General features: G+C 44.5%; 1 protein-coding gene across 1 annotated transcript; it reads left to right on the top strand.

Moving 5' to 3' along the window:
• The first annotated feature begins 998 nt into the window (after positions 1 to 998).
• Positions 999 to 19,127, top strand: LOC122115858 (pancreatic lipase-related protein 2-like). The gene is made up of 14 exons (XM_042689429.1): positions 999 to 1,008; positions 1,337 to 1,385; positions 1,856 to 2,013; positions 3,303 to 3,428; positions 4,412 to 4,546; positions 5,098 to 5,209; positions 6,474 to 6,575; positions 6,828 to 6,914; positions 7,971 to 8,090; positions 10,301 to 10,419; positions 12,902 to 13,031; positions 15,223 to 15,334; positions 16,206 to 16,367; positions 19,016 to 19,127. The coding sequence occupies exons 2-14, from the start codon at positions 1,337 to 1,339 to the stop codon at positions 19,077 to 19,079; spliced, it is 1,476 nt and encodes a 491-aa protein (XP_042545363.1). The 5' UTR covers positions 999 to 1,008; the 3' UTR covers positions 19,080 to 19,127.
• Positions 19,128 to 20,843: the final 1,716 nt, after the last annotated feature.

Raw genomic sequence — 20,843 nt, 5'->3', positions numbered from 1 at the left:
AGATCTATGTACACTGGTGTATCTAAACATGGCAGGATAACACCTGAGTATTCACTAAAACTTTCTCCTAGCTCTGAAGGAAAGAAAACAGTTCCATACTTATCTTCAAGGCAGAGTGCAGCCAGTAAACACAGAAGTGCTTTTATTTATTTTATTTTATTTTATTTTGTCAGTCATGGGGCTTGAACTCTGGGCCTGGGCACTGTCTCATGAGTGCTCTACCACTTGAGTCACAGCGCCACTTCCAGTTTTCTGGTGGTTTATTGGAGATAAGAGTCTCACGGACTTTCCTGCCCAGGGCTGGTTTTGAACTGGGATCCTCAGATCTCAGCCTCCTGAGTAGCTAGGATTACAGGCATGAGCCACCAGCACCTGACCAGGAGTGCTTTTAAAATCGACTATACTATTTCTAAGCAAACTTGGATGTGAAAAGGGTTTGTTTTGTGTGTGTGTGTCTCTATCTGAAAGGTTGCTTTCATTTCCAGCCTCTGTCTGGGTTCCTTGGGGCCAGGGGCTGTTTCCACCCACTCCACTCCACAAATGACGGTGGTGTATGTCTTCACACAATCCCCCCACACACACCCTGGAAAGAGTAAGTTTTCCAATCATTGAAACCTGTGAAGAACAGTCAGGTGATAAGATGGGGGAGGGTGGTCCTTTTCACTGGAAAGACTCTTAATAGGGAGATGCTACAGCCTGGTATTCCTCTGTTACTGCTTTGAGATTTGGCAAACCAACCATTTGGCAAATGAACCTGTAAACTCAGTTCCACAGAGCACTTTCTCATGTCCAAAGTTGGGGTTTTCTCTCTGAGAATGTTGCTCTATAAATAGAGCCTCAGCACACTGTGCTGGCTCCAAGTGCTTATGATAACAAGTTAAAAGTGTGCACACACAGCCCTATCTGTCCTGTCCTGGTGTTTCCTCAAAGGAGTCCGAAGGAGAAAGCCTGATTATAAAAGGCCACAACCAACTTGCCGGGCATAACGAGAAGTCCCAGTGTGACACAGTAAGTCATGGTGCTTCCTGGATAGGGAGGGCTGGGGCAGTGCTGGCTGCAGGGGAAGAGGGCAGGGGGAGGAAGTCACTGCAGGGAAATACCCTGAGCCTAGGGTCCCAGGGTAGTGCTGAGACTCCAATCCATTAAACCTTGGGAGACCTCAGTCTTCAGGTTCCCGCCCCAAAGGTAAGGTCTTGGTGGCTCAGGCCACAGAGCCTCTGTTTTCTCAGCCTCCTGGACATTCTCCAGGTACCTGGCCTGTCTGAGTTCTGCCCCTGCCAAGCTCGCACCTGTGCCTGTGGTTGTTCAGTATGTGTGTCTATCTTCATCCATACAGATGCTGCCCTTCTGGACCATCGGCCTCCTCCTGCTGGCCACCACCAGAGGTGAGGATGCTGTCCCCACCCCTCTGGGGAGAAAGTGATGGTGTGGGCTGGATGTCATGGAGATGCCAAGATGAATCAATAGCATCCCTGTGTCAGGCAGTTGGCAACTAGTTGGTATTTGATGATGTTTGAGAGAACTGGAGCTCTCTGCACCATCTGATTCCAGCAGCAGGTGGCAGAACAGCGATGCCCAAACTTGCCTAGTGATAAGGGCTCTTATGAAGACACAGATCCTCTGAAATCACAGATGCTCTGGGGAGGGGCCTGGGAGTGCATGTATGTAATAGCCATCTTTAGCCTCTGATGATAATTCTTATCACCACAGGAAGATGGGCAAATGTGTGTGTGTGTGTGTGGGGGGGTACCTTGGCCAGTCCTGTCTCCATCCTGAACAGTCTCTCTGCATGGAGATGACATTATTCCACTCCAGAACCTCACATGGGTCCTGTTTGTGTTTTTGTCTGTCCCAGGAGAAGAAATCTGCTTTGAACGTCTTGGCTGTTTTTCTGCTGGCAAACTATGCCCACTGATTATTGAAACCCCTTTGTGGAAGAAAGTTCCCTTGTCTCCTGAGTATATTGATACCCAGTTTTTCCTGTACACAAACGAAAATCCAGACAAACATGAAGTAAGAGCAAGCTTGGGTTGACTGTATGGTGGGAAGGTTTGGGCCCTCACTAGAGCCATCACTTGGCTGCCTAGGTCATAATTCAAAGCTTTGGAACTTTTCCCCCGTCAGACCTGAGTATCTGAAGACATCTGTGGATGCCAACCCAGAAACAAACATCTGATGTTTCGGTCCTCAGGACCACCCTAGCATTGGGCAAGTTAAAAGGGAGGAAGAGTAGCATTCATGAAAAAGCCCAGGCGTATCTCTGAGGAGTCCTGTCTCTTTCTTTACTAGGCAGTGAATGAAGGTCAAGCCCCTTGACTCAGATTGAGGTGGATGAGGCATATAGCTTCCTGAGGAGCTAGATGAGAGACAGAGGAGAGGGGATGGTGAGCCAGAAAAGAGATAAAGGGCGGGGGGCGGTCCCTTGGAGCAACTTTCAAAGTGAAAGCCTGCCAGGAGAAGCAGGGAAAGCTTGTTCCTGGTGGTCAGAAGTGTCTGGGATATGGCTTCCAGGACACAGTTTTGAACAATTCAGGCAGCTCAAGCTGTAGTCCCTGACCGAGTCCCTAGGTTACCTAGTGTGGGACGGTCCTATGTGACAAACCTACCTCTGATGTAGCATCCTAAAATCTGCAGGAACATAGTTGTTGTGTGACCGTTGGACATTGTGTCCTGATGCTTGGTGGAAGGGTACTGAAGAGACATGTGGAGGTGAAGTCCCTTAAACTTTCAGGGCTCCTCAGCTCCATCTCCCTTCAATCTACTACTTTTGCCCAAGGGTTCTCCACCATCCTCAGGCTGGAGACCTCTTTAGCCTCCTGAGGAAGTCTAAGGGTCCCTTCTCAGGACAGTATTTCCAAGTACATAAATGATAGAAATCAATTGCATTGGAAAAGCTATCCTAATGTTAAAATATCTCTAAATATGAGACACATTTATATGTGCTGCTTTATCATCCCTCTGAATAGCAAGATCTAAGGGTTGATCAAATAACTATCCTAAATTAAAATACTAATAGCATAAATGACACTTGGAGATTTTTTTTCACCAACTAGAATGTGACATGCAACGTTTCTGATTTCAACTTACAGGTGTTGCTAATTGTATTGTTTCAGGTTAAAGAAATTCTAGACTTTAGTTAGAGGTTCATGAACATAGTCAACTTCTTTCTGAATTCTTTGTGACTTCAGGTCAGGAACTGTGTCCTGTGTGACTCAGTTTTTAACACTGAACTTAGAAGTGGCTCTAACAGGTTCGCAACTTAGAAAGGCCAACATTAAATTCAATTTCTGTAATTAAATCAGCTGATCACTAGCACTGATCCAACCACCATAGAGGCTTCGAAGTTCCAATTCAACCACACGACACGCTTCATCATCCACGGCTTCTTAGACAAGGGAGGGAAGAAGTGGCTGTCAGACATGTGCAAGGTAGGTGTCCCCTTCACCTAGCTACTTCTGGAGGCGATCAGCTCCTGGCTAGTTCCAATACCAGGTTCAAACACCCTGAGACCAGGAAAGGAAAGACTCCAGGGAGAGAGTAAAACCACCAAAGAAAGCCTGCCCATCAATGACATCCCTTGCCAAATACTCCTTACCAACCATTCTCCAGCCAGCCATCTCCTTCTAGGCTGAAGAGACCCAGAGTTCAGTCAGCAAGACTCAGAGGTGGAGACTTCACACTGTCTGGATGGTGGTGTTGCTGATGGATGATATAAAACCCCTCTGGGTCATTTTAAAAAAGAATTTTATCACCGTCCCATAGAGTGCTCTCAATGACAGAAATGTTCCATATCTGTGCTGTCCAATCAGAAGCCACCACATGTGATTAGTGAGCCCCTGAAATGCCACTAGTGCAACTGTGAGGAACTGAATTTGAAAATTTTGGGAACAGGAGTCAGTCTGCTCTCCCTTGTTCTTGTGACTCTGTGTGTGTGTGTGTGTGTGTGTGTGTGTGTGTGTGTGTGTGTGTGTGTGTGCGCGCACGCGCTTCTGCTGGTACTGGGACTTGGCCTGAGCTCTGTCACATCTCCACATCTGGCTTTTTGGTGGCTCATTACGGTTAAGTCTTTCCTCTGCTTTGGCTAACTTCCACCATAGTCCCCCGATCTCATCCTCCTAAGTAGCTAGGATTGTAGGTGTGAGCCACCCAGCTGTTAAGTGACCTTTTTGACCTGGCCATGTCATTAACCACGTGTGAGACCTGAGGCCAGGCCTCCATTTCCATCTGTATACAGTAGAATGAGAACACCCAGCTCACAGTGACTGGCTGAGGATCCAGTTACCAGGGTCAGGGGAACACTAACCCTCACACACTAACCAGGGGTTTGATGGCCAGCCTGTCCCTGGGGTGTGCCATTGGGACCTCCCCGGATTGATTGGTTTCTCTGTCTCCCTGCTTCATCTTCCTTTAGAACATGTTTACGGTGGAGCAGGTGAACTGCATCTGTGTGGACTGGAGGCGTGGGTCTCAGACTCTGTCTTACCCCCAAGCGGTATACAACACTCAGGTGGTGGGCGCCGAGATAGCTCTCCTAGTCCAAGAGCTGGTAAACCAACCCTGCCTGGGCCACATCTGGGGGAGGCAGGGAGGTGCCACCTTGCACTCAGAGACCCGGAGGCAGGGGGGCCGGGTGGGCGGGGCTGAGGGTCAAGTGGCTCAGGCTCTTATAAACCCCGGATGAAGCTGCAACCTTCCTTCATTTCCAATCTTAGGGTATGGGAACACTGGCCTCAAGCCTCAGTTTCCCTTTGGAAAGAAGCCCTTCCTTGCAAGGCTGGTCTGAGGATTAAGAGTAGTTCTCACTGCAAGAGAGGGCTTCATCCTCTCTCAGCCCGGGGGAGACTGTCCACCCCTCTTTCCCGGCGGTGTGTTTGGCACAGCCAGTGCCTAGGACCTGCGACCTCCCAAACAGGTCCCTCCCCACCCCCTGCACGCATGCGCGGCCGGCCCGGCGACCTGCAGTTGATCCAGGCGGCCACTGGTCAGCACTGTTGCCCCGTGCAAGAGTCCGGAGGCCCGCAGCCCCGCCCGCCCTCTCGCCCTCTCGGGGCCTGAGACTCCAGCCTCCCTCGGCCCAGACGCGCCCTCTCTCCGCAGACCCGTCTGGGGTACAACCCGGAGGACGTTCACCTCATCGGCCACAGCCTGGGAGCGCACGTGGCGGCCGAGGCAGGCAGGAGGCTGAATGGCAGCCTGGGCAGGATCACAGGTAGGGTTCACCCTGCTTCCAAGGCCTTGGGTCCTGAAGGTGGACGCCTAGACGCATGCGCATCCCGGCGCTGATTTTTAGGTGATGCCCGGACTTGCAGTTATAATTGTCTGTGTATCTTAGGTTGCACTAGAAAATAGACAATCATAAATCACATCATTCATAAAGCAAGAAAGATACAACTATCACATTAAACCTGACTTCGGGTTATTACTAGTAGAATGTGGCAATGTTAACCAAAAAAAAAGTCTAAGTGAATGTTTTTGCTCTCTTAGTCACAAGCAAAAACTGAAAATGACTGAGATCTGCCACCTAAGAAGAGCTCAGGGAAAACTGACTGAATGAATCACTAGACAGACTGAATCATGAAAAACATATTCATAACTGTCCACCTGTGGCCACATCAATATGTAACTTTGGCAACATTTGTTTTAAGGTTCAAGGAGTGGCCCCTTGCTGGAGGCTCTGGGGAGAGGGGTCATGGAGTGAGGAATAATGGGGTAACATACTGCTCATAGTGGTGCAGTGATCCTCACTTGACAGGGTCCTTCCCATGAGGTTTTCACAATAGTCCTGTAAGAGACATGACCTTACTCCCACTTTCTGGATGAAGAGAGATATTTAACCTTGCCAAGCCCAGGTGAGAATGTGAGTCATTAGCATGTGGGCCACACTCCTCAGCCCTGCTCCTCTGTGAAGATACATGGGGCATAGCCAAACTTAAGGAAAGACACTGTCTACTCCAGGAAGCAGAAAATGAAGCAGTCACACAAATATCAAAGTAGGTTCAGTAAGTGCCAAATAATACAGTGGCTAGGATGGGCTGACAAGGGAGAAATTAAATTCCCTATGAGGAATTAGCCTGGGAGGTGCAGGGTGGGGGAGGGGGATAAAAGCTGAAAGAAAGACACTGTGAGAAAAGACACAAAAGCCAAGAACTTCTAGCCTCTAAGAACAGTGCCCAAATAATAACATGGGTACAGATGGTTAGACAGGAGAAAGAAAATGAGATGCAAGGACTCCACCCAGATCCTTCATGGAGAGTAAGATATTAGCAATTCCAAATGCTCCTTATCTTTAACAGCCAGTACCCTCTTTCCCAGCCATTCTTTCCTGGCCTCTTCTTTCCCAAGCAGATACCATTTGAAGAACCACAGTCACTATACTATAAGGTCCTTAGCCAAGAAATCCTTGTGTTCCATCTGGGAGTGTAAAGCTTGTACCTGGGACCCAAGGTACAACTTGTCTACCTCTTCCTTTTCAGGGCTGGATCCAGCAGAGCCATGTTTTAAGGACACACCTGAGGAGGTTCGACTGGACCCATCAGATGCCATGTTTGTGGATGTGATTCACACAGATATTACTGGTACTTGTGAGTTCCTCGGTCCCACCTCCTAGCAACCAAGGCTATGACTTGGGTCCAGGTAGTCCAATCCCCATCACACTTGTAAACTGCAGAGGGGCTACTCAAAATGGTTGACGACTGGAATGGCTTGGCTACTAGCCAATGGAAATGTAACAGTCAATATAATGCTGGTGGTCTCAGCCTGGGGACCCCTTACTAGTCTGCAGAGGTGATCATTCTCAGGGTACAACTGGTCTACCTCTTCCTTTTCAGGGTCAGGGCCGGATCGATCAGCTGATTTTGAGGACATACCTGAGGAGGTTCAACTGGACGCATATGATGCCAGATCCTTCCTAATGAGTGAGTTTCTCAGTCCCACCTCCTAGTGACCAAGGCTATGACTAATGGCCTTGGTGGTCCCACCTCATCACACACATAAACTGCGGAGAGGCTACTCAAAATGTTGACTACCGGAATGGTTTGGCAACCAGCTAGTGTAAATGTAACAGTCAATATAATGCTGGTGGTCTCAGCCTGGGGCCCCTTCTACATTGGTGATCAATTAGTCTTCAATCCTGCATTTTTTTCCCTAGTCTACCAAGATCCGAACTGGTAAGTTCATTATTTAAACTACATTTAAGATTTCAATTTACGTTTTGAAGGATGTTTTTTATTTTGTTTTGTCATAGCTTTGTTTACAACTTGCCATGTGGTAGACTAAATATATCCATCATTTAATTCTTGTAAAGTTGATGTTCTTTCAGTATCTTCTTATATACCACTAAAGAGACTTGCCAATTATAGGGCATGTTTTTCATAATAATAATGGATAATGATATCTTATTAAGTTTTTACCATGCACTAAATATATTTTAACTCATTGGAATACCCTAATAAAATAGCTATCACTTTCACATCTGAGGAACTAACAGTACGGTTAAAGAGTTGCTCAAAATCACAAAGAGATCTTTGTTAGTAGATAGAAGATCTGATAACAGATCCACGTGCTTCAACAAACAAAGCTCCAAGCTGTGACACTGTGCCTCTTCCTAAGGCAATAAAATGCTGTGTGATCTCACTATCACAATATTGAATAGACACTAAACTTTTTAAATGAGTAAAATAATAAAATTGAACCTTACCCATGCCTGCTTATGGTATCTGTCATATTGGTGCTGCCCAGAGCCTCTTCAAGACAGACAGATGTGTGCACTCCCTGTGCCCTGCCTCCCTCATTGTCCTGCCAGGCTCCAATCTCTGAGAACTTTCTACATAGATAGAGGTTCTGGTGGCTGGGCTGAGGGACAAATTTGCCAAGCAGACACTCTTGTTAGAATGAGTCGGACATTCACTGTAGCCAGCATCTAACTTTGAGACTACTGACCTTCCTGCTTATCTCTGCTTCAAATGTTTCAGGTTTCGGAATGAAGCAAAAACTGGGCCATCTGGATTTTTTTCCAAATGGAGGAGTGAATATGCCAGGATGTAAGAAATGGACCATTTTAAGCTTCATGGACCTAAATCAAATATGGGAAGGTATGGAAATGAATGAAACAAAGCACTGACTGCTTGTGTTTGAAGTGAAAGCAGAATGTATGGTTCTGGCTACCGTTACATGAACTTGCTACCATTTATAGAGTACTTGTTCCACACCAGCTATTTTCATACCAGTGCTGTGAGATACTTCTTTTAGCTAGTGCCATTTTAGAGATACAAAAACTGAGAATCAGAAAAGCTACATCACTGGTCTAAGGCTGCTCTGGCTGAGGCCCTGTGTAAGGCCCTGGTCTCATGCCCCAGCCTATGTGCTGTCTCCTCCTACTGTCAGGATGGCGCTAAATGGAAACCCTGGCAAATGCCCAGGTATGACTTTGGCCACCCCACCTGCTCCTTGAACAACCACACAGTGGAGTCTTTGACTTCTTTGCTGCTTCTGGTGTGAGTCCTACCCAGCCTTGGAAGGGCACTGAGCTGATACAAAGGCAGAGGAGAGGTATGCTCTGGGGGTTGTAGCTGGGGTGGTAGGGAACCAGGGAAGCCCTGGAGGTCTGAGGGCTCATAGTGTCTCCTGGTGAGGTGTGTGTATCTTTCTGTTCATTTAGAGAGAAGGATTTATACCCTAGACATTAGTGACCTCCCAGTCATTCCCTGTCTGGCCTTTGGTTATTCTTCTTGTCCTTACCCTGATACCAGGCCTCACTGGTCAGTAATTATTTGTACGTGTGTGTGTATGTGTGTGTGTGTGTGTGTGTGTGTACTAGTTCAGTGGCTTGAACTAAGGGCATTCTATCATTTGAGCCACAGCTCCACTTCTAGCTTTTTTTTGTCAGTTGTGGGACCTGAACTCTGGCCCTGGGCGCTGTCCCTCAGCTCTTCAGCTCAAGGCTAGCACTCTACCACTTGAGCCATAGCACCACTTTCAGCTTTTTGTGCTTATGTTGTGCTAAGGAATCGAACCCAGGGCCTCATGCATGCAAGGCAAGTACTCTACCACTAAGCCATCTTCCCAGCCCCACTGCTAGTTTTTTGGTGGTTAGAGATAAGAGTCTCTTGGATTTGTCTGCCCAGGCTAGCTTCAAACCAGAATCCTCAAATCTCAGCCTCCTGAGTAGGTAGGAATACAGGTGTGAGCCATTGACAACTGGAAGTCATTTTATCTGTCATTATCTTTCTGAATTAGAAGTTTCCCATAGCTGAGGACTATGTGAGTACTCTGTTCAGGGCCTGGCCTACAGCAGGTACTAAGTATACTTTGTGATATTTCATGTGCTTGATGTCAGCAAGCAGAGTAGATAAAGTTACATCCAGTGTCTTCAGTCAAATAAACAGCCTTGGAACTCTTGTCCTCGCACTAGCAACCTCCTGGAAGGACATGACCATTGTGCTCAGCCTGAAGGAGCCCAGAATCTCAATAATAGCTGCTCCCTCCCCAAAACGATGAGCCAGATACACATAATAGGAACAGATCCAAGTTTAATTAAAGAAGCAATTTAGAGTGAACAGGCCCATAAGTGCTGGAGTGGATTCCTATTGTGTCAAGTTCCAGTCACTCAGGCACTGGGGCCGGGGGACAATTAAACCCACTTTCTCTTCTATTATGGAGTCCCTGGGCAGCAATTTTGGATGAAAGAAACAATTAAGTGTAAAATAAGTTCTGTTGTCTTATGACAAGCACTAGTATGGGCATTCGGAAGCCAGCTGGCTTGGTTGGAGGGCACGAGGCTATGGACCCAGGAGAACTATGAGCTGGGAGAGAGAATCCATGCTGACCAGAAAGGAGAACCTTCTTTTCTCAAGGGGTGGTGTATAAGGCCTGCCTGCCGGTCCCCCCACAACTGGTCCCCAGTCACTGTGGACTATTCCATGTCAAGCTTTGTACCAAGTAGCTCAGGAAATGGGGGTGGCGGGGAGAAGATCACTGGTTTAAAGGAAAAGGTGGTAAATAAAATGCAACGAAAAGAGTAGCCAGAGATGCTTTATGCTCAGCGTAGTAAAGAGGAGGGAATGCTTAGCCTGAGCAGTAAAATCCAGAAATGACTGGCTCATGGGTTGTATGTCTGGCCCTATGAGCACGGACTTGTCACTCCCCAGTTGTTTCCCAGCTCTGAGTTTCCTTCTCAGAAAATGCCCCATGTTGAGTACCACACTCACCCATGAAGTGTGGAGGTGATTCTCCACTCTGTCCAGTGGTTCCCACATTAGGGGTGAAAGGCCGCCTCCATTTCCCATGGTCTTTGCTTTCCCAGGATTAGATGACTTAGCAGCTTGCAACCACTTACGAAGCTACAAGTATTACACCAGCAGTATCCTCAACCCCGATGGCTTCCTGGGCTACCCCTGCACCTCATACAATGAGTTCAAAAAGGTAGGTCACACAGGCCCCTGAAGCTGTCATGCTTTGTCCCTGTGGCTTAGAATAGAACAAAGAGATGCATGTGGCTTCAGGAACTAGTGGTGGCCATGGAGATGCTGAGATTTTCAGAGCTTTCTTCCTGGAGAGTGGGGAGAACAGAGGGTGTGGGGAGACCCTACAGAGCTAGCTGTGCTAGCCTTCTTCTCAGGTCTCCAGCTTTTTCATGTAGGACAATGTTCATTGTCCTAATATACAGAGACTGAAAGAAGAGCGCGTGAATTCTGTTTCCACTTATCAGTGGGTGCTTACAAACACCAGTTGCGAGCATTTCATATAGGTTGCTGCATGTGTATGCTGTTCCTAAATTCTGCAAAAGTAAAAATGTTGGGACACTTTACTCATAAATACTTCAACATTAATCTCCTTAGAGTAAGACTATTCTTCAATAGAAGAGCATTCAAGAAATTTAGCTTTGGTATATCCTTGTTGTTGTTGTTGTTGTGGAACTGGGGTTTGAACTCAGGGCCTCAAACTTTCTAGGCAGGAGCTCTAGTTCTTTCTTGAGCTGGCTGTTTCTGATATAAGGTCTCACTTCCTGCCTGGATAGCTACCCTCCTATTTTCTTACTTTTCATCAAAGCTGGGTGACAGACACACACTACCACAGCGAGCTTCTTCTATGAGATGTAGTCTCCTGGACCTTTCTCCTCCAACTGGCCTGGAACTACAGTCTTCCAATCTCAGCCTCCCATTACCTAGGCATTCAGGTGTGAGCCACGAGTGCCCTGCTGACGCACTAATATTTTCTAATACATAGTCTGTATTCAGCATCTCCAATCATCCAAATACTATCTAAAACTGACTGCCAGCTGTCATGCATTCTTCCCTCCCTTCCTCCCTCCCTCCCTCCCTCCCTCCCTCCCTCCCTTCCTTCCTTCCTTCCTTCCTTCCTTCATTCCTTCCTTCCTTTTTCCTTTCTTTTTTCCTCTCTCTTTTCCTTGTACTGCATTTAATGTCTTGTCTCTTCAATCTCATTAACTCTGGAAGTGTTTTCTATTTGTTCTTGGTCTTACAGGACATAGATACTTATGAGAATTCCAAGTCAGGTGTTTAGTGAAATTAGTCTTTATGAACCAATAGGTGATGTTAAGTGCTTCTCAGTGTATCATTTAATAGCATATTGTCCATTATTTGATAACATAAATTTTGGTTCCTGAGCCAGATGTGTGTCATATAAAAAGAACTTTGTTCCCCTGTAGGTTATATAGGTAATATTGTTTTTCAGCATTAAGCTTAGTAAAAAGTTGCTTTTCTACTGATGATCTTAATTGAGTTGCTTTTCTACTGATGATCTTAGCTGCACTGGAGTTGGTAAAACTCTGATATTTCAAATATTTTTTCTCAAAGACATAGCTCAGGTAGTAGAGCCTTAGCCAATGAGTGAAAGCAACTTTCAGTGCTGGTCAGATAAAAAGTTTGAGTGCTTGTCTCAAACAAGGAAAAAAAGGGGGAAGGAAGGAAGGAAGGTAGGAAGGAAGGAAGGAGGGAGGGAGGGAGGGAGGGAGGGAAGAAAGAAAGAAAGAAAGAAAGAAAGAAAGAAAGAAAGAAAGAAAGAAAGAAAGAAAGAAAGAAAGAAAGAAAGGAAGGAAGGAAGGAAGGAAGGAAGGAAGGAAAAAAGGAAAGGAGGGAGGAAGGAAGGAAGAAGGGAAGGAGGGAGGGAAGGAGGGAGGAGAAAGAAAAAGAAGAAAAAAGAGAGAAAGAAAGAGAGATGGTGGAAAGGACCTCATCTGTGATCCCCAACATCTCTGAGTAGCATTGGCTGCTGTTGGAACTGAGCCGTGATGTGGTCTCCAACACCCTGGTGCTTCACAAATCACAAAATAGTTCTGTGTGCCATGTGTTTTGGAGGTAGTATAAGGTCAGAAAAGAGGGTAGTGACATTGTGTTATAAAGCTCTCACCTGAATTGAACACCACTTAATGAATTACCATTAAGGGCATACTTGCTGGGACCAAGTAGAGAAATAGCTGACATTAAAATGGGGCTGAGCATGGATCTTCCTTTCCTCGCTTCTTTTGAAGTGAATTGCTATCTTTCCTATTTACTTCTACCTCAGTGCATTGCCTGTGTTCCCCTTTCATCTTTTCATTTTAGTATTTCCCTACTATAATCTATGTATCCAAGATAATTTGTTGTAGACTGTGTGGAGCCTACAAAGTTCCATCTCCTGTTGTGAGGCTGGACTGTGGGCCCATTAACAAATAGGTAGGGATAAGCAGGCATGCATAGTAGAATGGATAGGAGATTAGAATATGGATGAGAGATGGATGAGTGGATACATGCATATACATACATGATACATACATACATACATATATACATGCATACAAATACATAGATGACAGGTATATAGATAAAGAGAGACAGAGACAGCGAGAGATCAGTAACTTTGACTGAGGTAAAGACCTACTACTAACTTTGTTTTTTCCCACTAGAATGGCTGTTTCCCTTGTCCAACCAAAGGATGCCCCAGAATGGGACACTATGCTGACCAATTTGATGCCAAGACTGCTGCTGTGCATCAGACCTTTTATCTGAACACAGGCGATCGTAATGACTTTACTAGTAAGTTTCTGTTTTACTTAAAAAATCTTGCAAGTGATTTTTGAAGAGTAGGAACCTTACTAGTCCAGCTCTTTGGTAGTATTTGACAAAAACTCAAGTCCAATCAACTTTCACTGTAATGTAAGGAGAGCAGCATGGTACTTGCCTGGGCTCTTATGTTTACCTTGAAAATCCTGATGAACAGCATAGCGGAAGGACAGTGAGCTGGGTATGTGTGCACTCGCGTAAGGTAGGGGGGTTGCAGCTATTAATAGATGAGAAGGTATGTCCCTCCCCCACAGTATAACCCCTGCTTTCATATATTTGATGTCAGTATAACTTGTGGAGGAGATGGGGAAAAACCAGTTGTTTAAGGATACAGGTGGACCTGTTGCAACAATGAGAAGTACAAGTTGTCATGTCCAAAACGAGCTTTACAACATTGGTGGGGGGAGGGGGGAGGAGAAGGATTGGGATGGGGAGGAGGGGGGAGGCTGGGAAGGGATATGAAGGGTAAACCAAAGGAGGAGGCTGCAATGCTTGGTAAGAAATGTACGCATTATCCTGCCCATGTAATTGTAACCCCTCTGTACAGTATGTTCACAAATAAAATTAAATTAAATTAAAAAAAAATAGATGAGAAGGCAGCTGAGGCAATGTCATTGTAAGACATGAAGTCAACAAATGATGAGCATCTGTGACACTAGGCTTCCAGCATGCGCGCACACACACACACACACACACACACACACACACACACACACACACACACACACTTGCTGTGGTTATTATTGCCCAGTTTCTCATTTAAAAAATACAAAACAGGAAATAAGAAGACTATTATTTATGACCAGCCTAGGCAAAATTTAGCAAGACCCTCGCTCAAAAACAAGCCTCTGACAATGTCCAAATCACAAAGTAGCCTTTCCCATCATGCATTTTGGATGTGGGATGAGGTCAAGGAGCTATCTGGCTTTCCAAGAGTGGTTTAAGTTTTCAAAAATAATTTTTAAGAACAAAATTTTTTAATCATTTAAAATTTTAAAAATAATCTCATTTAAAAATATAGTTTAAAATATTTATTTAAAAATATTTTGCAAACCAGGTGCTGGTGGCACATGCCTGTAATCCTAGCTACTCAGAATGTTGAGATCTGAGGATCACAGTTTGAAGACAGTCTAGGCAAAGTCTGTGGAGACTCTTGTCTCCAATTAAACATACACACACAGACACAGACACACAGACACACAGACACACAGACACACACACACACACACCAGAATGGAGCTGCAGCTCAAGTGTTAGAGAGCTAGCCTTAAACAAAAAGCTCAGAAATAATGCCTAGGCCCTGAGTTTTCTTACATACATTCTTTTAACCCAGACACCCTTGCTTCTCAGAATATTCCATGCATGTGTACATAGCAGTTGCTCTATGATACTCACTTGTAGCATTATAGCAAAAGGCTGAGGAGAAAATCTCAATGCCCACCATCTGGAAATTAACCAACCTATGCTATAGGTTAAGTGCTATGTTATAACCACTGAAATAGGCAGAAACTGTAGTTCTATGTAAGGAAGAGAAAGCCTCTTTAGAGCAAATCAAGTGGCAAGGCAAGTGACTAAGACTTGTGTCCTGGTCAGTTCAGCCTATGGCCATATACCCTAGACTGGATGACATACACAACAGCGTTTATTTCCTCCTAGTTCTGGAGGCCTAGAATCTGAGGTAAGCATGTCAGAGTGGTCAGTTTCTGGTAAATACTGCTGTCTTCTTGTTATCTTCTTCCTCAGCATGCAGGGCAGGGCAAGAGAGACCTTTGGGCTCCCTTTTATATGGGTACTAATCTCATCCACGACGGTGACCTAGTTGTCTTGCAAAGTTTCCTCTCTCTACTATTATCCCATTGGTAGGATTTCAGCATATGGGTTTGGAGGGACCCAGGAGTCCTTTGCCTCATGTGTTCATAAGAGGGATGTGTGTAGTGCCAGGCTGCCCTTCATCATTGGAACATTGGGCTGAACCGTAGCGTCTCCTGTCCTCTAAATGTCTTCATCTCAACCCAGGATCTCCAAGTCCATGGAAGGAAACCCGTTAGTCAGATGTCTCCAAGCTCTCATGGGGCATTTAGAGCTCAGTAAAACAGTGTCTCCATTGGGGTCATTTTGTTCAGCAAGGTAAGATCATTGAGCTGGTTGTATTTTCTTTGGACAGGTTGGAGATATAAAATATCTGTCATACTGTCTGGGCAAAAGCAACTGAGAGGACAAATCAATATTATTTTGCATGGAAACAATGAACAGTCAAGACCACATGAAATTTTCAGGTAAACTCAATAGTAAGGTAAAGTGTCAGGCTTTCCATAACAGATTACTTACAGAAAATGGAGTATAAATTGCTATATAAATCTAAATATCTACTCCTGAGGACCACTGAATCCTGGAATGTCAGAAAGAAAAAAGGAAGGAGGGAAGCGGGAGGGAAGAAGGAAGTTAGTTTTCACATTTCACATTCCATTGCCACATTTCACAAATGAGAATTGGGCCTCAGAATGGGGAATTTGGTATTTAAAATGATTCATGTACTGACTCCATTTTGATTTTCATTCACATGACTTAGTTTTTTCTCCTTTGACAAGGACATCTCTAGGACAACTCCTTTTCCAGCGTGTACCCCATCCACACACCCAGCACATGACATCCTGGGACCACCTGTCCATTGCACTGTTAACCTCAGCCTTTGGCTTGTGCTGGATATGTGAGGAGCTTGGCCGATAATGTGCTGGATGGCTAACGTATGTGGTAGAATTCGATTTTATATTTGCCCTGACTTTAATGCCTCAGCACGTTGAGTTAAAAATTTTTGACATTTGATATGGTAACTCGTGGCATCTGCGGAATCACAAGCATCTTTAAATAAAAGATACTACATCAGTTGGTCCATTAGCAGACAGAGCACATGTGCATATCAAATATCTCATTTCTCTCTAGGAGCAGCTAACACAGTGGAGATTTGAAGTACCTTCTGCAAAAAAAAAAAATACATTTGTTTTGGGGCAACCTCTGGATGTGTAATAGAGCCACTCTAGGGGTTGGCAGTGCGCCAACATCAGCCAGTCCTTGGAGATACAATATATTTCTATCATCCTGAATATTGATATAATCAACTGATAAGATATTTTCTGTCTATATTTTCAGTGGATCCCTCAGCCCAAATGCAAGTCACATGCATATCATTGATGAGGACAAAAATATTGGAGAAATCCTAAAGGTTTTTTTCCTCTGGAAAAATGGGCCAATGCCCTCCCGAACCCATCTAGGGGCTTCTCAAGTCACCGTGGAAAGCGGAGATAGGACAGAGTATGTATCTTTCATCCCATCTGATGATGTGTATTTATGTGTCTGTCCATGCACCATCCATCCATCTGCCCAGTCCTCAATCGTTTCCTGTACCTCTGCTTCTCCACTTCCACATCTGCCTAGACATCTACCTCCTCATCCTGCTCATCCAGCCATCCTTTACTTTTCTGTCTATCCATCATCAGTCTTCCCAAATGCTTGTCTCAACTCTGTCACATCATCTGACTTACTTTGAAAAATCAAGTATCATTTTTCTTATGCAATACTCACCTTAATTGGAGCAAAGCATCAGTTATACTGCACAGATCCAAGAAATTGGTAGATATGGTATATGGTTTCCTCTCGAAATCTATGGAGACCATGGAGGTGCTGCTAGATTCAGTTTATAAGTGGTTCTCAATTTAATTTAGATTTTTCTTTGGAAACTGTGGCAGAGATGTAGCTTATACTGGGAGTTTGGCTCACAATGGAAAACTCTTCTCATTCTGAAGAAGAGAATGGTCCGTGGTAGGAGTTGGAAAGCAACACAACTGCTTTCAACACACAGCACCTCAAAAGGAGATATTCAGAAAGCAATGGGATCTTAGAGACTGGAGGGAATTCTGCTGTCACCTCTCAACTGCTCTCATTTTAGAATGAGAAACGTGAGATTTGGAGGGCCAGGCAACTTGTCTGAGGCCACATAGGCAAGCTAGAGGGAAAATCCTGGATTGCAAATCTCTGCAGAATACACACACACACACACACACACACACACACACACACACACACACACACACACACACACACACACACACCAGGCCCTTGTTCAGACGCAAGACTAATGTTAATTGATAACTGCAAAATCCTGATTCTTCTGCAATGTCAGAAGGATCAGATGTGATAGCTGGTGTGCTGTTGCTTTGAATACTCAATTGAACAGCAAAGACCAGGAGCCAGGTCCTTTGATGCCCAGTCTAGTGTTCTAGTTACTCACTGTGCCTTGAGGCTCACATAGCCAGATGGGTAGCTGAGGAGTCACAATGTCTGGCAATGCAGTATTTCATGAGATGTCTGGAACTCACAAGACATACAGACCTCATGCTATATATCTCCAACACCGAAGTCCTTCTTTCATGTAAGGGTTCTTTTACCAAAGAGTTACATCCCAAGGGACGACTTGCTCATACTATTCTCCATTAGCCAGGGATGTCTGCAAGTGAAAGTATCTTGCCTCTTATGGCTTGAAGATTACCTCAACCTGGCATACCCTTAAAAATGACAGCTTTCCAGAATTTTAAAAAATATTACTGATCTATATTATTCCTATACCATACAACTCACCCACATCAAGTGTGCTGTTTTTTTAATGTATTCAGAATTATGTAATAATCACTGATTGATTTTTAAAAAGAAACCCAAGATCCTTTAATCATCATCCCTCAATCTACGCACCCTTATCTCTGAGACCTAGACATTCACTAAGCTACTTTGTTTCTCTCTAGATTTTCCTAGTTTGGACATTTCACATAAAGGGAAGTCATAAGCTATGTGGTCCTTTGTGACTGGCTTCTTTTGTTTAGCACTCTTTTCAAGTTTCTCTGAGGAGCATGTAACAGTACTTCATTGTTTCCATTGTTCAGTAATAGACCATTACATGCAAGTAGCATATTTTGTTTGCCCATTTATCAGTTGACTGAGATCGGTCATGGGGCTTGAACTCTGGGCTTGGGCACTGTTCTTCAGCTCAAGGCGAGTGCTCTACCACTTGAGCTACAGCGCCACTTCCTGTTTTCTAGTGGTTTATTGGAGATAAGAGTCTCACGGACTTTCCTGCCCGGGCTGGCTTTGAACCATGATCCTCAGATCTCAGCCTCTTGAGTAGCTAGGATTGCAGGCGTGAGCCACCAGTGCCCGGCTTTGAAACTATTTTGAATAATATTGCCATGTACATTTGTATTCAAGTGTCTGTGTGGGCCTTTGTTTTTATTCTCTTGGGTGTATACTAAGGCATAGAATTGCTGCATCATATGTAACACTGTTGAACCTTTATTTTGATTTTTCTGTGGATACTATAGCTTAAACTCATCGCTAGGTGCTCTCCCTGAGCTTTTTTGCTCAAGGCTGGCACTCAACCACTTTAGCTGCACCTTGATTTTTAGTTTTTGCTGGTTAATTGGAGATACGAATCTCATTAAGACTTTTCTGACTGGACAGACTGAGATCTCAAATCTCAGCTCCCTTAGTTAGTAGCTATGATTACTGAAGTAGGCTACCAGCACCTAGCTTTGTTTAACCTTTAGAAGAACTGTCAGATCATTTCCAAAGTGGCTGTCACATTTTACATTCCCAGAAGTGTATGAGGGGCCCTCTGTCATCTTGATTCAACAGAGATTGCGCTTTCTGGATCAGCAGCTGGGCCACTGCTGGAGCTTGGAATCAATGGCTAGGCCAAAGCGGTAGCCCCACAAGAGTCCCTGAGTTCCAAGCTTTGCTTGTCTGCAGCTGGTTCATTTTTGGTGCATTCAGAGCCCATGGAGGGTGCTGTCCAGAAAGTTTTCTTAGAATCACTTGGACCTGCCAGAAGTTACTAAAATACTGTTGACTCATTAGCAATCATGTTTCCCTCAGCAAATGAGTCTCATGCTGTTAACTGTTTTCTTCCACAGGTATAATTTTTGCAGTACAGAGACAGTGCCTTCAAATACCTTACAGCCTCTTCTCCCTTGTTAAAAGCCTGGGACAGCACTTGTCTCTCTGGTAATAAAATGTTTTACTGCACTTGGGCTGTGGTTATGGTAGCTTGTTGTTCTCCATACGTAATCCCTGCAACTTCCCCCATACTCACGCTACCATATCTCTTTCACAACACTTTATATGACCTGTGTAAATATATTTTATTTCCTTACACAATGAATTTCTACTCTGCTTAGAAAGGGCATTATTCCTTTTTCTATCTTTGAGAAGTTGTACAAAGGAGTTGCCGTTTAACAAAACAGTTTTTGAATGTAATGCATCTTGATCAATGTCAGCCCTTCCTCCCTCCCAACCCACCCCTTCCCTCGCCTTTCTTAATTTTGTAGGATATACACTGAATTCTTGACTTCATTCTCCCTTCCTCCTCTTCATTCATCTACCCTTCTCCCCTTAACCCTACCCCACCCCACTGCTTCAAGTACCCATTTCCTGGTATTTATTTTATTGAACTTTGACTTTGCCTAAGGAATTACACTATTTGAGTTGCATACTTAATTTTTGTTATCTAATGGTTGCAAGATGGGCATCATATAAGAATAGCCCTTGACTCCCACAATTCCAAACTACTATGATTTCTGTTTTTTAAAAATCCAGCCATAGCCTGGCGCCGGTGGCTCACGCCTGTAATCCCAGCTACTCAGGAGGCTAAGATCTGAGGATATTTGAAGCCAGCCTAGCTGGAAAACTCCACATGATACTCTTATTCTAATTAACTACTCAAAAACCAGAAGTGGCACTGTAGCTCAAGTGGGAGAGCACTAGCCTTGAGCACAAAGAGGCTCAGGGACAGTACCCAGGCCCTGAATATAAACCCCACAACTGACAAAAAAAAGAAAAGAAAAGAAAGGAAAGGAAAAGAAAAATCCAACTGTGGCATGAAGAATGAGAAGATTCAAAAATAAGATAATCCATGCACAGTTTAACCCCTGATGCTAAAGAAGCACTTTGAAAAGGTGAATCTCTACCCTTCCCATCATCCAGTGTCTCAGGTCTACCCCAGATGCAACTTGATGTTTTCTCCAAGAAATACAAACATTCATGTGTACGTTCCTACCGCACACCACACCGCAACCCCTCCCTGCCCTTTCTATCCAAGCGCAAATGCAAAACAGCATAATACATACTGCCACACAGCTAACCTTTCTTCACTCACAATAAACTAGGTATTGTCTCATGATTGACATGCATGACGTGTAGGGCGGGATCTGCTGATGGATGTGCAGAAGGTTTCCAAAATTTCCTATTACAGACATCCAGGTGATCTACATCCTTTTGTGATATTGTCTCTATAGTACATATTTGTCCAATAAGTGTGTGGAATTTTATGATCAATATTGCCAAATTTTCCTTTGGAGCAATTGTGCCAATTTATACTCCATCAAATAACTTAGTAGGTTCAACTATGTCAACTTGCCAATTTTGCAGGGCAAAAAAATGTCAAGCATTGACCTTTTCATATGGCTTACTCTAATAATGTTAATGTAAGAACGCTTCTATACGCTCCTCAACATGTATATTGTCAAACCTTTGGCCAATTTGATAAATGCTTATCCTTCAACTGTGGTTTGCATCTATTATGAATGAGGGTGGATGTGTTTGGTGTGTGATGACTATGTTTTCTTTTCTATGTTTCCCTCCATTTATCCCTCAGCCTAAGAGGAAATGGGAAGGCAGAGGAAAGACCTAGGACATGTACCTATCCCAGACCTATCCCAGCCCACCTGAGCCCCAGTCCATCCT

This window comes from Dipodomys spectabilis, unplaced genomic scaffold (genome assembly GCF_019054845.1).
Source record: "Dipodomys spectabilis isolate Male_0828 unplaced genomic scaffold, ASM1905484v1 ptg000125l, whole genome shotgun sequence".
NCBI classification, from domain to species: domain Eukaryota; kingdom Metazoa; phylum Chordata; class Mammalia; order Rodentia; family Heteromyidae; genus Dipodomys; species Dipodomys spectabilis.
Note: the sequence above shows the minus strand (reverse complement) of the source record. Positions and strands in the feature narration are given on the sequence as shown.